General features: G+C 35.9%; 2 protein-coding genes across 2 annotated transcripts; both read left to right on the forward strand.

Moving 5' to 3' along the window:
* Positions 1 to 531: 531 nt before the first annotated feature.
* SPON2 (spondin 2) lies at positions 532 to 8,086 on the forward strand. The gene is made up of 6 exons (XM_067567631.1): positions 532 to 552; positions 724 to 949; positions 1,284 to 1,507; positions 1,843 to 2,034; positions 3,220 to 3,394; positions 7,013 to 8,086. The coding sequence occupies exons 1-6, from the start codon at positions 532 to 534 to the stop codon at positions 7,189 to 7,191; spliced, it is 1,017 nt and encodes a 338-aa protein (XP_067423732.1). The 3' UTR covers positions 7,192 to 8,086.
* Positions 8,087 to 11,411: 3,325 nt separating this feature from the next.
* Positions 11,412 to 17,020, forward strand: LOC137166070 (transmembrane emp24 domain-containing protein 11-like). Its single transcript, XM_067567637.1, has 5 exons — positions 11,412 to 11,541; positions 12,166 to 12,266; positions 13,157 to 13,282; positions 14,539 to 14,685; positions 16,871 to 17,020. Exons 1-5 carry the CDS (start codon positions 11,412 to 11,414, stop codon positions 17,018 to 17,020), a joined length of 654 nt encoding a protein of 217 aa, XP_067423738.1.
* Positions 17,021 to 17,222: the final 202 nt, after the last annotated feature.

Genomic DNA, 17,222 nt, shown 5'->3' on the forward strand with positions numbered 1-17,222 from the left:
CACCGTATCTGGGCTCCAGAGGAAATATTAAGTGAGTACTCAAAACTGTTTTAATGAATTAATGTATTACAACTATTAGTGGTTCTATTATGTTTATGCAGCTTTTTATAAGGACAAAAGTATTTAAAAAGTAGAATTTTAAACAATCAACTTTCAGTCTGATGCAAGGATGTTTGCAATTATGTTAATTAAAAAAAAAATTCATAGTACATATGATAGCAAAGTAATGTATTTAAATTGTACTGTATTTGACATTAAATCTGTGTTCTAAAAATTCTGCTTGAACTTTTTAATTAAATAAAGCATGGCAAAGTAACATATAATTTATCTTTAAAATAAATATTCCATTAATGTTTTATACAGAAACATTTAGTAGGTCTAATTTATTCAAGATGTGATTCTAATAAGATTTTAAAAGAAAATCATATACATATTTCCTCAAACTCATTACCATGAACAAGTTTAAGATATTTTTTATTTTCCATTAGCAACACTTGTCCTAGATAGAGTTACAGATTTGTAACATACTGCATGGAAACTTCCACTCTGGAAGTCCTATATGTTCTTAGATGCATTAAGTTTTTCAATGCTTTGAATGTGTATTTTCTTTTTGTTCAAAACTTACACTATATTAAATTTCATTGGGTTACAGTTATTCTGTTTTGAATCTACAGTGACTAATAAGGCTAATATGGACACTTTTTTTTTCTTTCCATATGTAAGAAAATGGAAAACCTGATTTTTGGCTACAGCTCCTGTAAAGTCATCTGGACTCTGCTTATAACAACTTTAGGGTATTCAAGCTGTCTGCCTGTGGGTAATGATTCTGTTTGCACAGCAGAGGAAGTTGCTAAGTACAGCATGGTCTTTGTAGGGAAATGGAGTCAGGCTGCTTTCCCTAAGCAGTATCCTCTTTATAGACCTCCAGCACAGTGGTCGTCATTGCTAGGTAAGTGAAATGTGCACAGTGTCAAAGATAAAATTCTTTATTGTAGTGATTTTTTTTGTTCTAATTTGAATTTATTAATAATTCGCTTTCGTAAAATGTATCTTGACAGATAGACAGTGACATATAGAACTTGCAGACTCTGTAAGTACTTTGGATACTGCAACTGTTTTCAATTGGCTACAGCTGAAGTAAACAGAGATCAGTTGAATGTTTTAGAATATCCTAAATGTTAATACCCAAATTGTTCCACATCAGAAATAAAACCGAGAGAGTGCAGACATTTAAGATAATCCAAAGCAGACTTTTATATTGAGCAATGTGTTCCCTTAAATAGGTGTTACCCATAGTTCTGACTATAACATGTGGAAAAAGGATGAATATGCCAGCAATGGTGTGCGTGATTTTGCTGAAAAGGGCGAAGCATGGACATTAATGAAGGAAATCGAAGCAGCTGGAGAAAAAATTCAAAGTGTGCATGGAATCTTCTCAGCTCCTGCCATTTCCAGTGGTACAGGACAAACCTTCGCGGAATTAGAAGCACATTCAAGACACTCTTTAGTATGTACATTTACATTTACATTTTCATTTTAAGGGTCGCTTACTAGTTTTATACCAGCAGGAGGCAACAGGAGATAATATTTGAAATGCCACTGATAACTATCAATATAATGCAAGGAATTGCTAAGATAATCCAGTTTTAAAGAGCTTTATGAACATAATCTCAAGTAAAAAAGCACACTGGAATATGTTCATTTAGAAACTCTAAAATAAAATGATCATAAATATGATTGACCCATTGCCAGACTAGAAATCAGACCCTGATGTTCCTGTTACCCAAGCCTGTAGAGACTGGCAGGCAACCGTCAATGTTTATGTTTTTCTTTTACTCCTAGGTTTCTTTTGTTGTACGAATTGTGCCCAGCCCTGATTGGTTTGTTGGTGTTGACAGCCTAAATCTATGTGAAGGAGATCATTGGAAAGAACAAGAAATAATAGAACTTTTTCCATATGATGCTGGAACAGACAGTGGTTTCACATTTTCCTCACCAAACTTTGCCACTATTCCACAGGACACTGTTACAGAAGTAAGTGTCTGTATGTCGTATGCATGCATGTTATGTCATACCAGTATATTATGATTTTTCTTTAAAAAATAACTGTTATGGAATTGCAACATGAACATTTTTTCTTTGCAAAATGATTTTAGTATCTTGACCAGTATCTGGATTTATGACTTAGCTGGTAACTCCACAGTAATAGCACTTAGCATTTGTTTGGCTGTCAGTTTATTTTCTGTGTTTGCAATCCATTTGGCTTAAATGTGTTTATTATATCTAGGATCATAAAACTTTTATTTTGTATTGTCATCTAAAATTTTGTAAAACATGAATGCATTCTTTTTAGATTTTCATGTTTTTTAAATAACTAGATGAATTTATAAAACTAAAATAATGCAGAAAAGATAATGTTCAGTTGGTCTGGGCTAGATATTTATCTGTATTCGGGAATTTCTGGGCATTGCAACCACCATGTGGGCTGCGTGGGGAGGGGAAGTTTTCTGAGGGAATTGTCAAAACCTGGCAGCTGCTAACATCTAAAGGAAATGAGCTAATGGAAAGGAAGAGGCAGCTTCACTCAAACATTTTTCTACTGCTACTGCCCTTCCCCTGCTATAAGTCTTGTCTGCCCATTCCATGCTTGGTCTACCCCATACTCTGGTTCAGGAAACTGTTAATTTAAAGGTGGAGAGAAACAGAGTACCTTGACTCTCTACATCCCTTAATACTTCAGCACTAAGCCCAACTCCTTCTCAGGTTCGTAGAGCAGAATAGAGAAGCTGAAGCACACCCCTCTGTGACCCCCTATAGCAGTGCCACATCTACTACTACAGCACTCATCATGCCCCAGTCAATAACCTTGCCACCACTAGCATGCCCTCCCTAGTAGTTCTTGTCTCCTACATCAGCCTGCTCCAAGCATTATTGTGCACCCTCACTACCTTCCATCCAGTATCTCCACCCAGAAATAGCCACAATTTCTTGTGTGATCTCAGTCCCAGAATCCTTTCCACCAGCGTTAATGGGATTATCTTCATGACAAGAAATCACAACTTTTTTTGTGGGGTTTGTGTGAATAAAGCCAGTGTATCCCCAATTCATATGAATTTTACTTGTTCAGAAGCATAATTGAGACATGATAATGTGCTTAAAATTTCTATCCTTCCTAACATGGCAATACTATTTCTATAAACTTTTATTTTTAATTCCTAGATTACTTGTTCCTCTCCAAGTCACCCAGCAAACTCATTTTATTATCCCAAGCTAAAAAGTTTGCCACCTATTGCTCGAGTAACCATTGTAAAACTTAAAAGAAGCCAACTGGGTCGTCTTGGTCCTCAGCCTAACCTAACTGCTATAGGCAATGAAATAGATGACTCTGTATCAGGTAAGTGGTTAGTACTTTGATCAACTAGATCCTATTCTTCCCATTCACTGAGCAGCAAGGAGAAAAGCAAAATTTCAGACATCTTCAAATCTGGCAGGCCATGTGAAGAGAAATGTGGTTATGCAGAATATTCCGTCTACTGGCAGCAGCAACTTTTCCCTTTACAAAAGTGCTGCGAAGAAAAAGGGGCATGACCAGTCAAATAACACCTGATCAATATAATTCTCTGTAACACTTTTCTATGTGAAACAGCATTAGCTATTCCTCTGTACTCTGGGTCCAATTCTAATATAGTTTATACCTGTATAAATTGGGAGGCATTCTACCAAAGCCAGTGGAGTTACACAAGTGTAAACAAAGAGTAGGTGAGATCAGAATTAGGCCCTATGTGACAGAGAACAGAGACCACACCAACAGAATAGGAAATAAATCAGTCCAAATGCCATAAGAGGGTACTGAAAGAAATATGGAGAAAAAGCCTTTGTGTCTGGCCAGGGATCCACAGGTTTGGGTTAGATCCACAGCATGGCTTATTCAAGCCATAGAACTTCCACAGAGCCACCAGTCCTGTGTGAAAGGGATGCTCTGTCAGACTCTCATCTCCCGAAATCCTATGTAAATACTGAAGAAAGTACTTCCGTCCTTTGAATTTTTACATAATGGAGCAAAGGCACCATACTTACTATATTCTCCTTGGTAAGAAGTATTTTGTAAGTGATAAGAAATAAGAAAACAAAATGCACTGACTTGAATAGAATTATGATAACAACAGAACAAGATACCTGAGGAAAGTTTTACATTTTTATTGAAATGCTTAAGTGAAGCCAAGATTTAATTCCAAACAGTAATATATTTATCCCATCACTGCATTCTTTTATTTAAACTGGCAGTGAATGTTAGTGCTCATGTGAGCCTATGTCTACAACACTGCCGGCAGTGCAGGCTTGATTTTGCGGGTTCAACTGAGCGGCAGTAAAGATTCGCTCAATCGAACCCGGAAGTCGACTCTGTAAATCCACCCCGGCAAGTAGCGTAGTGCCACATCAATGGGAGGGCATTTCCCATTTGCACAGCACAGTGGAGACACTGCAGTAAGTAGACATTAGGAAGTCGATTGGAGATACGCAAGCTAAGTACAGTAACTTGCGTATCTCCCGTTGACTGCCGCTGAAATCTGTGGCTAGTGTAGACCAGGCCTAAGTGAAGGTTCACAGCACTGATTTGACCCAGTCTTTCTGACAAATTCTAACCTTCAAACCTTCAAAGCATAAATACTACATCCCCTCTGAGTGGAGGAAAGAGGACAGATGGCAGAGAGTCCTAGACAACTTTACTCTGTGCATTCCTCTGGTGGCTTTCTGTAGAGGAATGTGAAAAGAGGAATGGGGAGGACTGTTAAGAGAGGAATGCAGAAACCCATATCCTGCACAGGAGAAATCTATGGGACACATTCCCTGCATGTCCTGTAATAGTAGACATGGCCCAAGGGCACACCAGCTGCTTCAGATTGGGACTGAAGAATCTATTTCTCGGCTCTGTGCCAGGAGTTTGGACCATAAGGTGGGCTTCACAAATTTCCTCACAATTAATAAATAAAAAAACTTACCTTCCATATGGTTAGTAAGACCTGGCTTGTACATTTATAAACGAGCAGATTTCTAACTGGCTTATAGCAATTTAAAAAAAAATTTTCTCAGTAAACAAGAGCTGATCATCCATCATTCAAATTGGGTGACGCAAATTACATGTAGAATAATATCCTTTCCTCCACAATGTTTGACAAGTGATTACTACTTACTCTGGCCCCAACTCAGGAAAGGATCTTAAGTATGTACTTAAGTGCTTTCCTTACTAAGGATGGTCTTTAAAACATGCTTAAGTGCTTCCTGAACTAGGTCCTTAGTATGCTACTTTGAAGATATCATGCAGGATTCTCACTCTTGGGTCTCCGCTCCTAGCCTAAAACAGATGCGTCTGTCTTGTCCTGAAAGCTTAAGATCCAAGAGTAAGGAGCCAGCCAATATGGTACTTTTAGAGAATTTTTATTTAATATACTTTTCCCCATAAATGTAAGTAACTGGAAGTGCTAGCTAGACCAACATGCTATATTAATTTCCCCACAAAGTTAATTAATGTGTTCCATCTAGGTTAAACCCTCCTCACCTGCTCCCCAAGTGTTCCAGTACTGGGCACCCCCATAGTAGATACTGCAAATAGTAACAAACTACATTAGGTCATGTAGCACATTTGTAATACATTTGATGAGATAATAGTAATTGTTTAGCCAAAGTACACTTTTAGTTCTTTTAAGCTTTCTACACAAGTCCATGTCTCCACTCTATTCAAAATATTGGTAAAATTCGGGAGATATTGTAAAATAAGAGCAACAGACACGGAATCAGAGCAATATAATTCTAAGTAAAGCATTTATTAGCCATTCCTAGTCAGAAGTCCCCACTTTGTATATATACCAGTAACTTAATCCATATAAAAAGCTTACCCCAGAGGCATAAGGAAAGATTGGATTACCAAAGGTCAGACTACGTTCCCCATCCACTCCAGGTCCATGGAGATCCACGACTACAGCAAAACTGGTGCAGTTCCACTGTAAGAGGGAGCAGGATGCCAGCACCTTACACAAGAAGTCCACACATATGCACACCACAGAGCTGCACCAAGTGTCCATGGATTCCCTAACAAGCCTTTTCTCCCTGATATCCCATTGAACTCTGCACTACACCGTTACTCAATCAGTTTGCTCAGACAAGATTTGCCCCACAGCCATATTTCCTCCCAACCGCAGGGGAGAGAGTATTTTTTTCTTTGAGGATTTTATAACTTACATTTCTGTTATATATATTACTTTACAGAATTTCTGGCTTTTTTGGTTGTAGTAAATTAGAAGTACATTGGTATTAAAAAGCTTTTAGTTATACAATATATTTTATTGGCTAAGGGTAGACTTAGTGTGTAAAAGGTACTTTATCTTTTCTTGCCAACACTAACTACAAGACGATTTAGGCAAAAAAGAATTAATATTTTATTTACTCATGAGGAAGAATGGAACAGGAATTAAATGGAAAATGAAATGAATAGGAACAATATTGCCAGAGTATATAATTAAGCTTGATAAAAATCTTAATTCTGGTATTATCCAGCAAGTCATGGAAGAGCAAATGAGTTATTAGTTGTGAGATAACAGTAAAATACAATTCTATTTTCAGAGCATGCTCATTTTAAACAGTTTTCCATGATAGGAACATTTTTAATTCTCAACTAAATAAGTATTATACCATACCCAATGCAGTACCTCAAACAACCTCTACTTCACAGTATAAAAATATCTACCTTTCCAGGAGATGTCTTTATTAATTAGATAACATATGGCTTTTATTAAAGGAATGTAAAATTCAAATCATGTTAATTCTGTATATTTAAGTAGATCATTTTTAATGTCATCAGTAATGTAACAGGTAGTAAATTCTTCATGTAGCAAAACAAACATCAGCCTTAAATTTGTATAAGCCAGGATAATTTGATAATAGCTTTGTATGTTTTGCCAACTCTGTTTGTCTCAAGTACATATTTTTGTCACATCACCTCTTATATATATTACAGAAACACCATTGGACTGTGAGATTTCACTGTGGTCTTCTTGGGGTCTTTGCAGAGGTACCTGTGGAAAGCTAGGGACCAAAACCAGAACTCGTTATGTACGCCTCCAACCTGCCAATAATGGAACTCCTTGTCCAAACCTGGATGAAGAAACAGAATGTGAACCAGACAATTGTGTCTGAACTCTATTTTCCAGTGGAATATAGAATAGACAATAATTCAGATAATTTAAATGGTTAGATTTAGTTGAATCTATACTCCATGTCAGTCACTATTCCTTATAATTCAGGTATGTTATAATGCTTTATTGAAAACGTTTAATTAGACTGAATGCTGATTCTATTATTTGATATCAATATTTTTTTTGTTAAGTTACTTAATTTTAGTACAACAGTTCTTGATCATTTACAGGAAAAACAAAACAAAATCCACTGAACCCATTCCTTCCTATAAATATTGTGTAAGTTCTTGCAGTACCATCTAGTGGCAGAAAAGAAAATTTTCATTCATACTGCGCAGTTCATTTATATCAACAAATCTTTTGAATACAATTTAGATTATCACATACATTCTTAAATATTAGAATTTGTAGATTTAAAATTATTTATTTATACCTATAAAGATAATTATGTTGCTGTAAATTATGTTTTATTATAATTTATTGGCATATATGTTGACTTCTTTTAATCATGTTTAATTGAGTACACTTCTTTTGAAAACACTTACATAAATCAGAGTGACCAGATATTGTAACTTGGTTAGAACAATAAAATAACTGAGTAACTTGTCTTGAATCCTGTGCATGCAGAATAGGTTTGTTTTCCTCAAATATAGGAAAAATGCCAACTACAAAACTACTCAGACCACAAGCTTCATATAAGCACTCAAAAGTTTGGCTACTAATGGAGAGTTCCTGAACTCGGTTGAGTTGAATCTCTTTTCAGATTTAAAAACTGACTGATCTTTGGTGTGGGTCCCTCACAAGCAAACTGACTGGGAAATAACTGGTAAAAAAAAATTGTAAAGTCTGTTCAGCGAGATATAAATTATACCATTTTCTACATATATGAAATAAATGTGTCGATGTTTCTTTAAAAGAATATGTGAATATGATTTATTATGTGTAATCACAAATTTTGGAGGCATAAATGAGAAATTATAGATGTGTTTTTAAATAACTCAAAGCAGAATTATGTATGGATTTCACAAAGCATAATATATCAAAAACCTGCTCCAGACTGTGAGTGTTGTTACTCAAATAGCTAATTGGTTGGAAAAAAGATAGCACATGGGTTATGCAGAATTTTTACAACATAGGAAAGGATTTTTAAAATATAAGAGTTCAACAGAAAACTTTAAAGCTAGTTGGGTGGCTATAGATCTACTGTATAGCACACTACTGTGCTAGAAAATATACAAAAACAAGAAAGATCTTGGATGGGGGCAAGTTTATTTTGAAACATGCCATCTATGAAAACCATTATTGTGCACAGAGAGGGACACAGCACACTGCATTATCTTTAAGTGCAGGAAAACTTGAACACTGACACGTTTTTATAGGACTCAGATGGAAGAGTTGGACTGTGGAAGCTGGAGAGGGCACTGTGATACTAGGGCATCACAAAGACATCCACATGTGTCACCTGCAGATTGTGACAGAGACTGCAAAAATTCTATGGATAGGTGTCCTTTCCTGGAGATTAAGGGCTGGAACAATGAAGGAAGGAAACTCCCTATGCCTCTGAAAACTCCTCTGGGCTTACAGTATATCTAGTGGTTATTCTTTCCTCACCTCACCTTATGGCACAATCTAGATTCAGGCCAGTGGATCTGATGAATGATCTCCTGCAGTCAATGCACAGAGGACAGACATCCATTCTCATCCTCCTGAACTTCTTTGCAGTTTTGAACACTGTCAGGCATAATATACTGCTGTATTATCTAAGGGAGGTAGCAGAGGACCAAGGTAACGAGCTAAAATGGTTTGAGTCCTTCCTGGAGGGACACATCCAGTAAGCAGTGAAAAGAAACTGCACCTCCACTATTAGACCACTCACTTGTGGAGTCCCAAAAGAATCAACTTGCTCTTTGATCCTATTCAAAAGCTACATGCAGGCACAGTGTGAATTGGTTAAATGCCAAGTGCCAGCAATATGCAGATGATACACTGCTGCACATGTCCTTCACAATATATGATACCACCACCACCAAGATGGCCCACTGTTTGAACGACATCAGCTCATGGAAAAAGAACAACAGGTTGAAGCTGAACCTAAGCAAGACAGAGGTTTTGTTAATTGGCAGAGGAAAGCATTTTTTAAAAGGTTTGCAGCCACAGTGGAGCATCTCCTTTGGTTGATGGTGCTCCCTCACTATCGGCCAATTTAGTCCGTATCTTAGGAATGTTCCTGGATTCAAGATCTCACATAGCAGCATCCATGAGTGATGCTTTGTACCATCTCTGGTTGGGTAGAAGGTTCTGTCCCATTCTGGCGAACAATGACCTAACCACATTTATTCACATGTTTGTCACCTCTTGGCTAGACTACAGCAATGTGATATATCTGGGCATGAAGCCTTCAGCACATAGGAAACTGCAATAGTCACAGAACATTGCGCACGTCTGCTTAGCAACACTACCTACTGTGAACACATCAGTCCCGTCCTCCACTCCTTACATTGTCTTATCATAGAATATCACATTTAGTACAAGGTCTCAGTCTTTAACTTCAAGGCACTCAATTGTCTGGATCCAGAGTAACTAAAAGATTGACTAAAGCTCCGGGACAAGAATGTAGCTGACAATTTCACTCTTCTGGAACAATGGAATTTTCTACAATAAAGATAGAGCTCATCTGTGCAGGAGACAGAGCTTTCCAGGGCTGGTCAAAGACTATGGAATGAACTCCCATAGGAACAGAGGGCCATCACAAACCTCACCACCTTCCACTCTAAATACAAGACACATTTTAGTCACATTGCTTAATGCGCTACTGGAAGGGGCTCTTGTATTATGATGATGAATGTTATATAAGAATCTGAATAGAATAGAGGCCCTCAGTGCAAGAATCTGTTCTCTTCCCAGACAATGAAAACAAACCAAAAAGAAGACATCTGGAGTGTCTGAATGTGGGAGGAATCTTCTAAATTAGTCCATACTGTCTAGCAATACCTTGCCTGCCAGGCTGTCTCTGGACCTCAATGGTCCAATCCAGTGCCCACTGAAACCAATGGGAATATTTCCATTGATTTCAATGGACTTTGAATTGAACCCTAAAATAGCTATCCTCATTGATTCAAGCTGCCTGAAGCTGTGACCGAGGCAGCCAGCTCTCTGCCTATTCATACTGAGGAAGCAGAGGCAGAGTTGAGCCCTGTGGTGGCTGAGACCTCAGATGAGCACAGAGACATACAGTCAGGGAAAGAGGACTGTCAAAAAATGTCTGCCTTGTCTTGGGCTGGGAAAGGCCCCAGAGAAAGGCAAAGCTGCATTACACTGCAAAATAATCCACAGAAAATACTATTTCTCTTGAATGATCCTGCACCATAAAGGAAGACCTTTCCTTGAAAAAGGCATTTTTGGTCACTATGCAATAGTACGTACACAACAGAGATCCCTTTTGACATATGAACAGAAATAAGAACATGGCAAAACTTTGAGATGTTGAAGGCAACTCAATAGATAGAAACTATCCCAGACAGTGCAGTGATGCTGGAATTGGAAGCAGAGAATAGTTTATTTTAATTTTAATTTTTCTTTCGTTTGTTGAAATTAGGAGCAAGAGAGAAATTTAATTTCTTATCTCCACCCTTCTCTCTACAATTTTGATTTCTCATGACAACATCCATTGATAGGGACATTCCACTGCTTAGTGATCCTGGCCATCTTATTGACTATGATAGCACTTGTGCTGGATTTTATTTTTAAACAGACACACAGAGAATACTCAGCCGACCTGTTGGACACCCATAGCATAGCACCAGAAACCCAGCAGTAGCTGTCAAAACTGACAAACAGTAAAAACATATAACTCAGAAAAACATGAAGTGTTGCATTTTCCGTATGTGTCAATTTCAGTCCTAATGTAGTTCATATACATTATACACCAGTGCACACAGACACACACAAAGAATTATAACTTAACACTTCATATATCTGAGCTACAAAACAAAATTTTGCTCCTTTCATGCTAGGAAAGACTTTACAAATTATCTTTTTCTTGTTATCTATCTCATTCTGTGGAACATACACATATATAAATAACTGAAGTAACAACCAGATGTCTTTTCTCACGTTCCCACCAAACACACTGATAAACAGCAAACAAGGAGTGAGCACAGAGCTCTGTTCATTTCTAACTAATCATTTCCAAAAATAGTACAATTAGAATACACAAAAATCATGAAGAACCATTTAATAGGATTTCTTTTAAGCTTCTGGGTTGTTGTCTCACCTACTTTATATTTTCATTCAGCGGAAAGAGAGGAGAAATGCATAATAGAAGACATTCCAAGTGATACCTTGATTACTGGTAGGTAGATTTTGGTATATGATGCTCAATGTGTTTAATATTTTAATCTATGAAGTTATAATACTGACAGCCTGATATATAATGCCAAAGCCCTGTGAATGAGTGGTGGTGATGGTAAGGAGAGCACAAAGAGCCCTTCTTTACTCCCAAAACAAGGGTCATGAAAATCTTTCCAGATAGCAAGGAATTAAAAAGCCCTTATGGAGTAGAAAAAAAGCACGACTGAAAGGGGACCATCAAAGAGCTGATAGTTTGTTGTTCACAAGTGCTGGGGCCTGCATGAAAGACAATCATATAAAAGTAATTTGACTAATGGATAACTAAACTTTTGGTAATATCTGCCATGTGCCATGGCTTGCTAATCAAGCCAGAGCACTCAAGGCAATGATCATAAACAATTACTTGCTGTCACTGTTTTGTAACTTATTGCTCATGCCATTGTGGTGCAAAACACCATAATCTAATTATGTGGTGAACTGGAAAAGAATCATAATTCTATTAAAATGTAAGTTATCTTGTTGTTGATTTGGTTTTTATAGTGACTTGATGTGAAATGAAAAAGTGAAAGATATTTAATATACTAACTTGTTGTAATTAACAGATTTGTATCTATTGTCTTCTCAGGGAATTACAAGGTACAGCAATGGGACACACAGGAACAAGTGTTTCTTGAATCAGCTCCTGGTTTAGGAATATTTGTGACCATTACTACTCCTACTAATGAGGTAAAATGTATTATTCAAATTTTTGTAGGCATTTGTACTGACTCTTGTCACTGAAAGGTCATACTATCTAAGGGGAATGGACAATATTTTAAAAAATAGGTGCCTAAATCCATATTTAGAAGTTGAATAAATGGTCTGATTTTTCAAAAGTGCAGCGCACATATTGGTTGTCATTAAAGTCAATAAGTGCAAGAGAGTGCTCAGTACTTTTGAAAACAAGGCTATTTATTCATGTATCTAAATATGGGTTTAGGACCTTGAGGTTAGTCATCTGTTTTTTAAAATCTTGGCTAATGCTTTTTGTATTAATGCTGGAATTGGAAAAGCTTGCCATCAAAGAAGATACAGTTGAAAAAAATGATATTTTACAAAACCAAGTGATTTCGTATTGACTACGGAAGTGACATAGTAAAGTCAGTAGCTGTATATGGAGAAAGGAAGGAGATGATAAATTAAACCAAAAATATTAGTTTAACCACCTGGATATATATACAAGTAATCCTCAGCATCTGCCTTCATTCTCACTGAGTGTTCAACGCTTTTGAAAGTCAGGCTACTAATTTATGTGTTGAAGTAAGTAAGGACTTAGGAACTACACTTAAACACCCATTTTTGAGAATTTTGGCTTTAGTTTAGTGTCTCTGCAAGTTTTTAGTCTTCAGTGTAGACCATGTATTTTCTAGTTTTTATTCCCTAAATAAAATGTGAAACTCAGGTTAATTGTGTGTGTATGTGTGTGTGTGTGTATATATATATATATATATATATATGATTTATATTAAGTTTAAACTGTTAAATATATTTTGGGGTATAGTACATAGCATTTAATTTTTATGTTAATATCTATAGTTCATAAATAAAAACCAGTATACTTAACACTTACATTACAGCTACTGTTGTCAAAATTGTATGGTTCACAAGGAACATTTTCTTTTACATCACACATACCCGGGGAGCATAATATCTGTTTGCAGTCTAACTCCACAAGGCTTATCTCATTTGGAGGAAGTAAATTGGTAAGAGTATTTCTTGAATATTGTTTTTAACTATGACATCTGTCCTATCTAAACCACAGGCTTTGGAAGACAAATGGACATACAGTATAGAGCTCTAGGAGCATAACTAACAAGAAGAGTGAAGGGATTATGAAAATATCTCATGGATCCATGAGTTCAATGTTGATTTTTGATCTTTCAAAGCAATTCCACATAGGTAGATCCTTGGACCTCCTGAATTCAATGGAACTCCACCCATGCAGAACATTTTGCATTATTTTGGTTGTGGCCAGTGCTTGAAACCAGAAGAATCTTGCTTTGATTAATTATCTCAGAGGTAGCAGATGACTCTTTAGCCAATGTATGACATTTCCTAGTGACTGAAAAAGATAATGCTGGAGCTCAGAAGATGTAGAGATGAAACACTGTTCTTTCATGTCCAAGGAGTCAAGGCATAAATCAGTCTAATACAGTGCAGATTAATTAATGTTTTTATAGCACCTTGATTATGTAAAGCTTCAAAGTCCCGATTAATAGGATGAACAACCTATTTGGTACAAAATGTTATAAGGGAAAGGGTTGATCAACAATATGGGTGCAAAAGATTACTTATCTGAAAGCTATTACATTTCTGTGGCTCCAGTGTCTTAGAACAATAATTCTATAAACTTTAAAGAGTTAAAATCTGTAGAAGAGATCCACAAATGAATTATATTTTTATTGTTCTTTATATCATTTTATAAAATAAGATAAATTTTGGAAGTTACTTGAGGAAATTGCCTTTAGAATCATATTTAATATCTTACTGGAAGTGCTCTACTATGTCAGGTGGAAGACTGGACTGATTCACATTATCTCAGTTTCTGACCTTGCTACCGCTACCACCTGAATAGGTAGAAAGAGTATCAAAAAAGGGTTGATAACAGTATCAATATTTAATTAGAGTGGGTAGCCCTAACAATGTTCATTTTTTACCCTTTGTTGCACACAGTATAATAAATGTTTATACTGGTTAAATCAATAACATTAGTATAAAATACAATACTAATAACAAAGACTAAATTTGTGTAATTAAAGATTAAAAACATGAAATATTTTTATTTTAATTGTCTTATCTCCTTAGTAAGGACACCTGAATATAAGCTAAATACCATTCCCATAAGAAGGCTAAAAGGAAGCCTATATTATTTTTGCCTCAGTTTGTTCCTAAAGACATTTTTTTTTAAACCCACACCATAAATCCATGGAAATAATATTTGTTATTATTGTGTTCACAGCGTATCTACTTGGACATTAGAGTTGGAGAGCATTTTCTTGATGAAGTTATTACTCAAGCCAAGGACAAAGTTAATGAAGTTAACTTTAGACTCGGACATCTAATTGAGCAAATTCATCACATATCCAAAGAACAAAACTATCACAGAGTATGTTTGTTCCTTAATAGAAATGTGAAAGAATAAAGCACAAAAGCTTCTTGATCTGTAAAGTAAAATATTGGGGTGATATATTACAATTGTTGTAATAGTTGTAGTATTATTATTAATTAAATGTTATTAAAGGTACTTATTAGTATTTAACCAAAGTGGCCCACAGCATGTAAGATATTAATTAGAACTGAACAATACATATTAATTAAGGTTTGTAAAACACTTTGAAGCTGTAAAGCAACATTGAGTATAAAAGGTAAGAATTAATTATTAATTAATCTTTATGTTATTATCAGTTTTACTCTATAGTAATTTCCACTTATTTCAATCACTGGTTAATTTTAGTTTTGCTGGTCACAACTGGTATAATTAAGGTTGCATGTGCATCAGATTTTCATTAAAACTCTACTTTTACATGCTCATAGCTTTGTGCTAAATTATTATTTTGGCTGAGATTCTCAATACTTAATCTCAACCAAATAATACATTTGTTTTTGAAGGACTGAGTAAAATCCTTCCATCTGCAACAGTAATTTGTAGATACTTTTTGGTTAAAAGAACCCTGGAATGGTAATTTTAGTTTCTCTCCTCTTCACAGAGGACTAGGACCTCTCATTATTTTCACAAAAATTAAATAAATAAGGGTTAGATAATAAGAATTATACCTTTTGTATGGGATGGTATATTTCCGAACCATGAAGAGCTCCATGAAAGAACTGTAATTCAGAGAGTCGCTTTATCCCCTGCTTATCTCCTGCTCCGTGGAGAGATCTTGCTTCCCCATCCATTTCTCTCTACATCTTCTCGGACCAGTTGCTTGCAAGGGAGAAAGTTTCAGGAGAGCAGCTGTTGTCCCTTGCCCATGTCTGAACCATGGTTTGAACTGTCCTAATATGGCTGCATAGTATGGAATAGGAGGACAGTTACAAGATCTAGTTATATATAAATAAAATAATGAAATAAATAAATGTGCATTGCACTGTTAAAAATACTGTTTTTAGCATGCATAGTCATAATTTTTGCTAATAATAGGAACTACAATACTAACTGTGGTGCTTAGCATCATAAGCCCAAATCCTAAGAACACAGATGTGTGTGATTGTGCACACATGAACTATTTGTAGGATCACAGATCAGTATCTATGAAGAATGTTTTAAATGCAGAAATGTTCTTTGGACAGAGATTGCAATGGAGGAATGAATTCTATTATGAACATTATTTCTATATATTGCATATTATTGAATATATTATTGAAATCTTTGTGCCTGTGCCAGCTATAAGCTCATTAAGCATAACAGCACTGGATTTTTGCAGTTTGTTCCAATTTTTCTCCCTAGAACAATTCTCTGTAAGTTAGAAGAGAAAGTAATTAAAGAAGCACCGTGAGACATATGCAGAATATTGCATATGTACATACAAGGTAAAAAGCAGTCTGTTAGGATGGAAAGAGGAACTCAGTCCTACAATCATGAGAGTGGAGGTGTATGCAAGTTACTCCAACCTAGTACCAGGAATAAGGCCTGGGGTATGATCCAGTGCCATTGAAATCAATGAGAGTTTTGTCATTATCTTCAACAGGAGCAGGCCCCAGAGGAGGAAATTTGGAGTGAAGGGTCAGATTGCAGTCTTGCAACACCAAAGTCCCCCTTGTGAATCTAGTTCCTGACACCTATTTGATTCTTTAGGTGCCTAAATACCTTTAAATATCAGTCCGAAGTGCCTAATTGTGGCTCCAATTCAGGAAAATAGTCTGTGCTTAAGTCCATCCCTGTTCAGGACAGCACTTAAGCATATACTTAACATTATGAATGTGCTTTAGTCCCATTGACTTCAACAGGCTTATTCGTGTGCTTAAAAGGACTATACCTAATTCTTAGGCCAAGCTGTAACCATATGAAACCTTTGCTTTCACTTTCATTGCAACACAAAATCCAACCTTACATATCCTGTTGTTCAGTGCTCAAATTGTGATTTTGCAACTCTGGTAGTCATATGGATAAGAAGTTCAAACTCTTATTTTCATCAAATTGATAATAGTTAAGAAAAGATCATCATATAGAATGATTGTTCATTCTCTCCAGTATGTGGATAGAGACCACATGCCTTGATAGCAGGTAGCAGCATCAAGTACTTAGATTTCTTTTTAATCAGATAATTATGCCTTTTCCCTCTTTTCAACAGGAACGTGAGGAGTACTTTCGATTGACAAGCGAAGAAACCAACAGTAATATCCTGTGGTGGGCTATTGCACAAACATTAATCCTTATCTTAGTTGGAGTCTGGCAAATCAAATGTCTTAAAGATTTCTTTATAGCTAAAAAGCTTGTTTAAGATGGATAGAAGTGAATACACTTCTAAATTATACAACATATAATGCATAATGTCTAAGTTAATAAAACACAACATAGAGAAACATACATTATTTCTGATGTCTTATTTACATAAAAAGGTGAAATTAAACTATTTTTCAAGTAGCTGAATAGTATGCTCTGGTAAGAAAAATATTAAAAGAAAATATAGTAAGTACACGAAT

The sequence above is a fragment of the Emydura macquarii genome, unplaced genomic scaffold (assembly GCF_026122565.2).
Source record: "Emydura macquarii macquarii isolate MOO-44397 ecotype Brisbane River unplaced genomic scaffold, CSIRO-AGI_Emac_v2 contig_2795, whole genome shotgun sequence".
NCBI lineage: Eukaryota > Metazoa > Chordata > Testudines > Chelidae > Emydura > Emydura macquarii.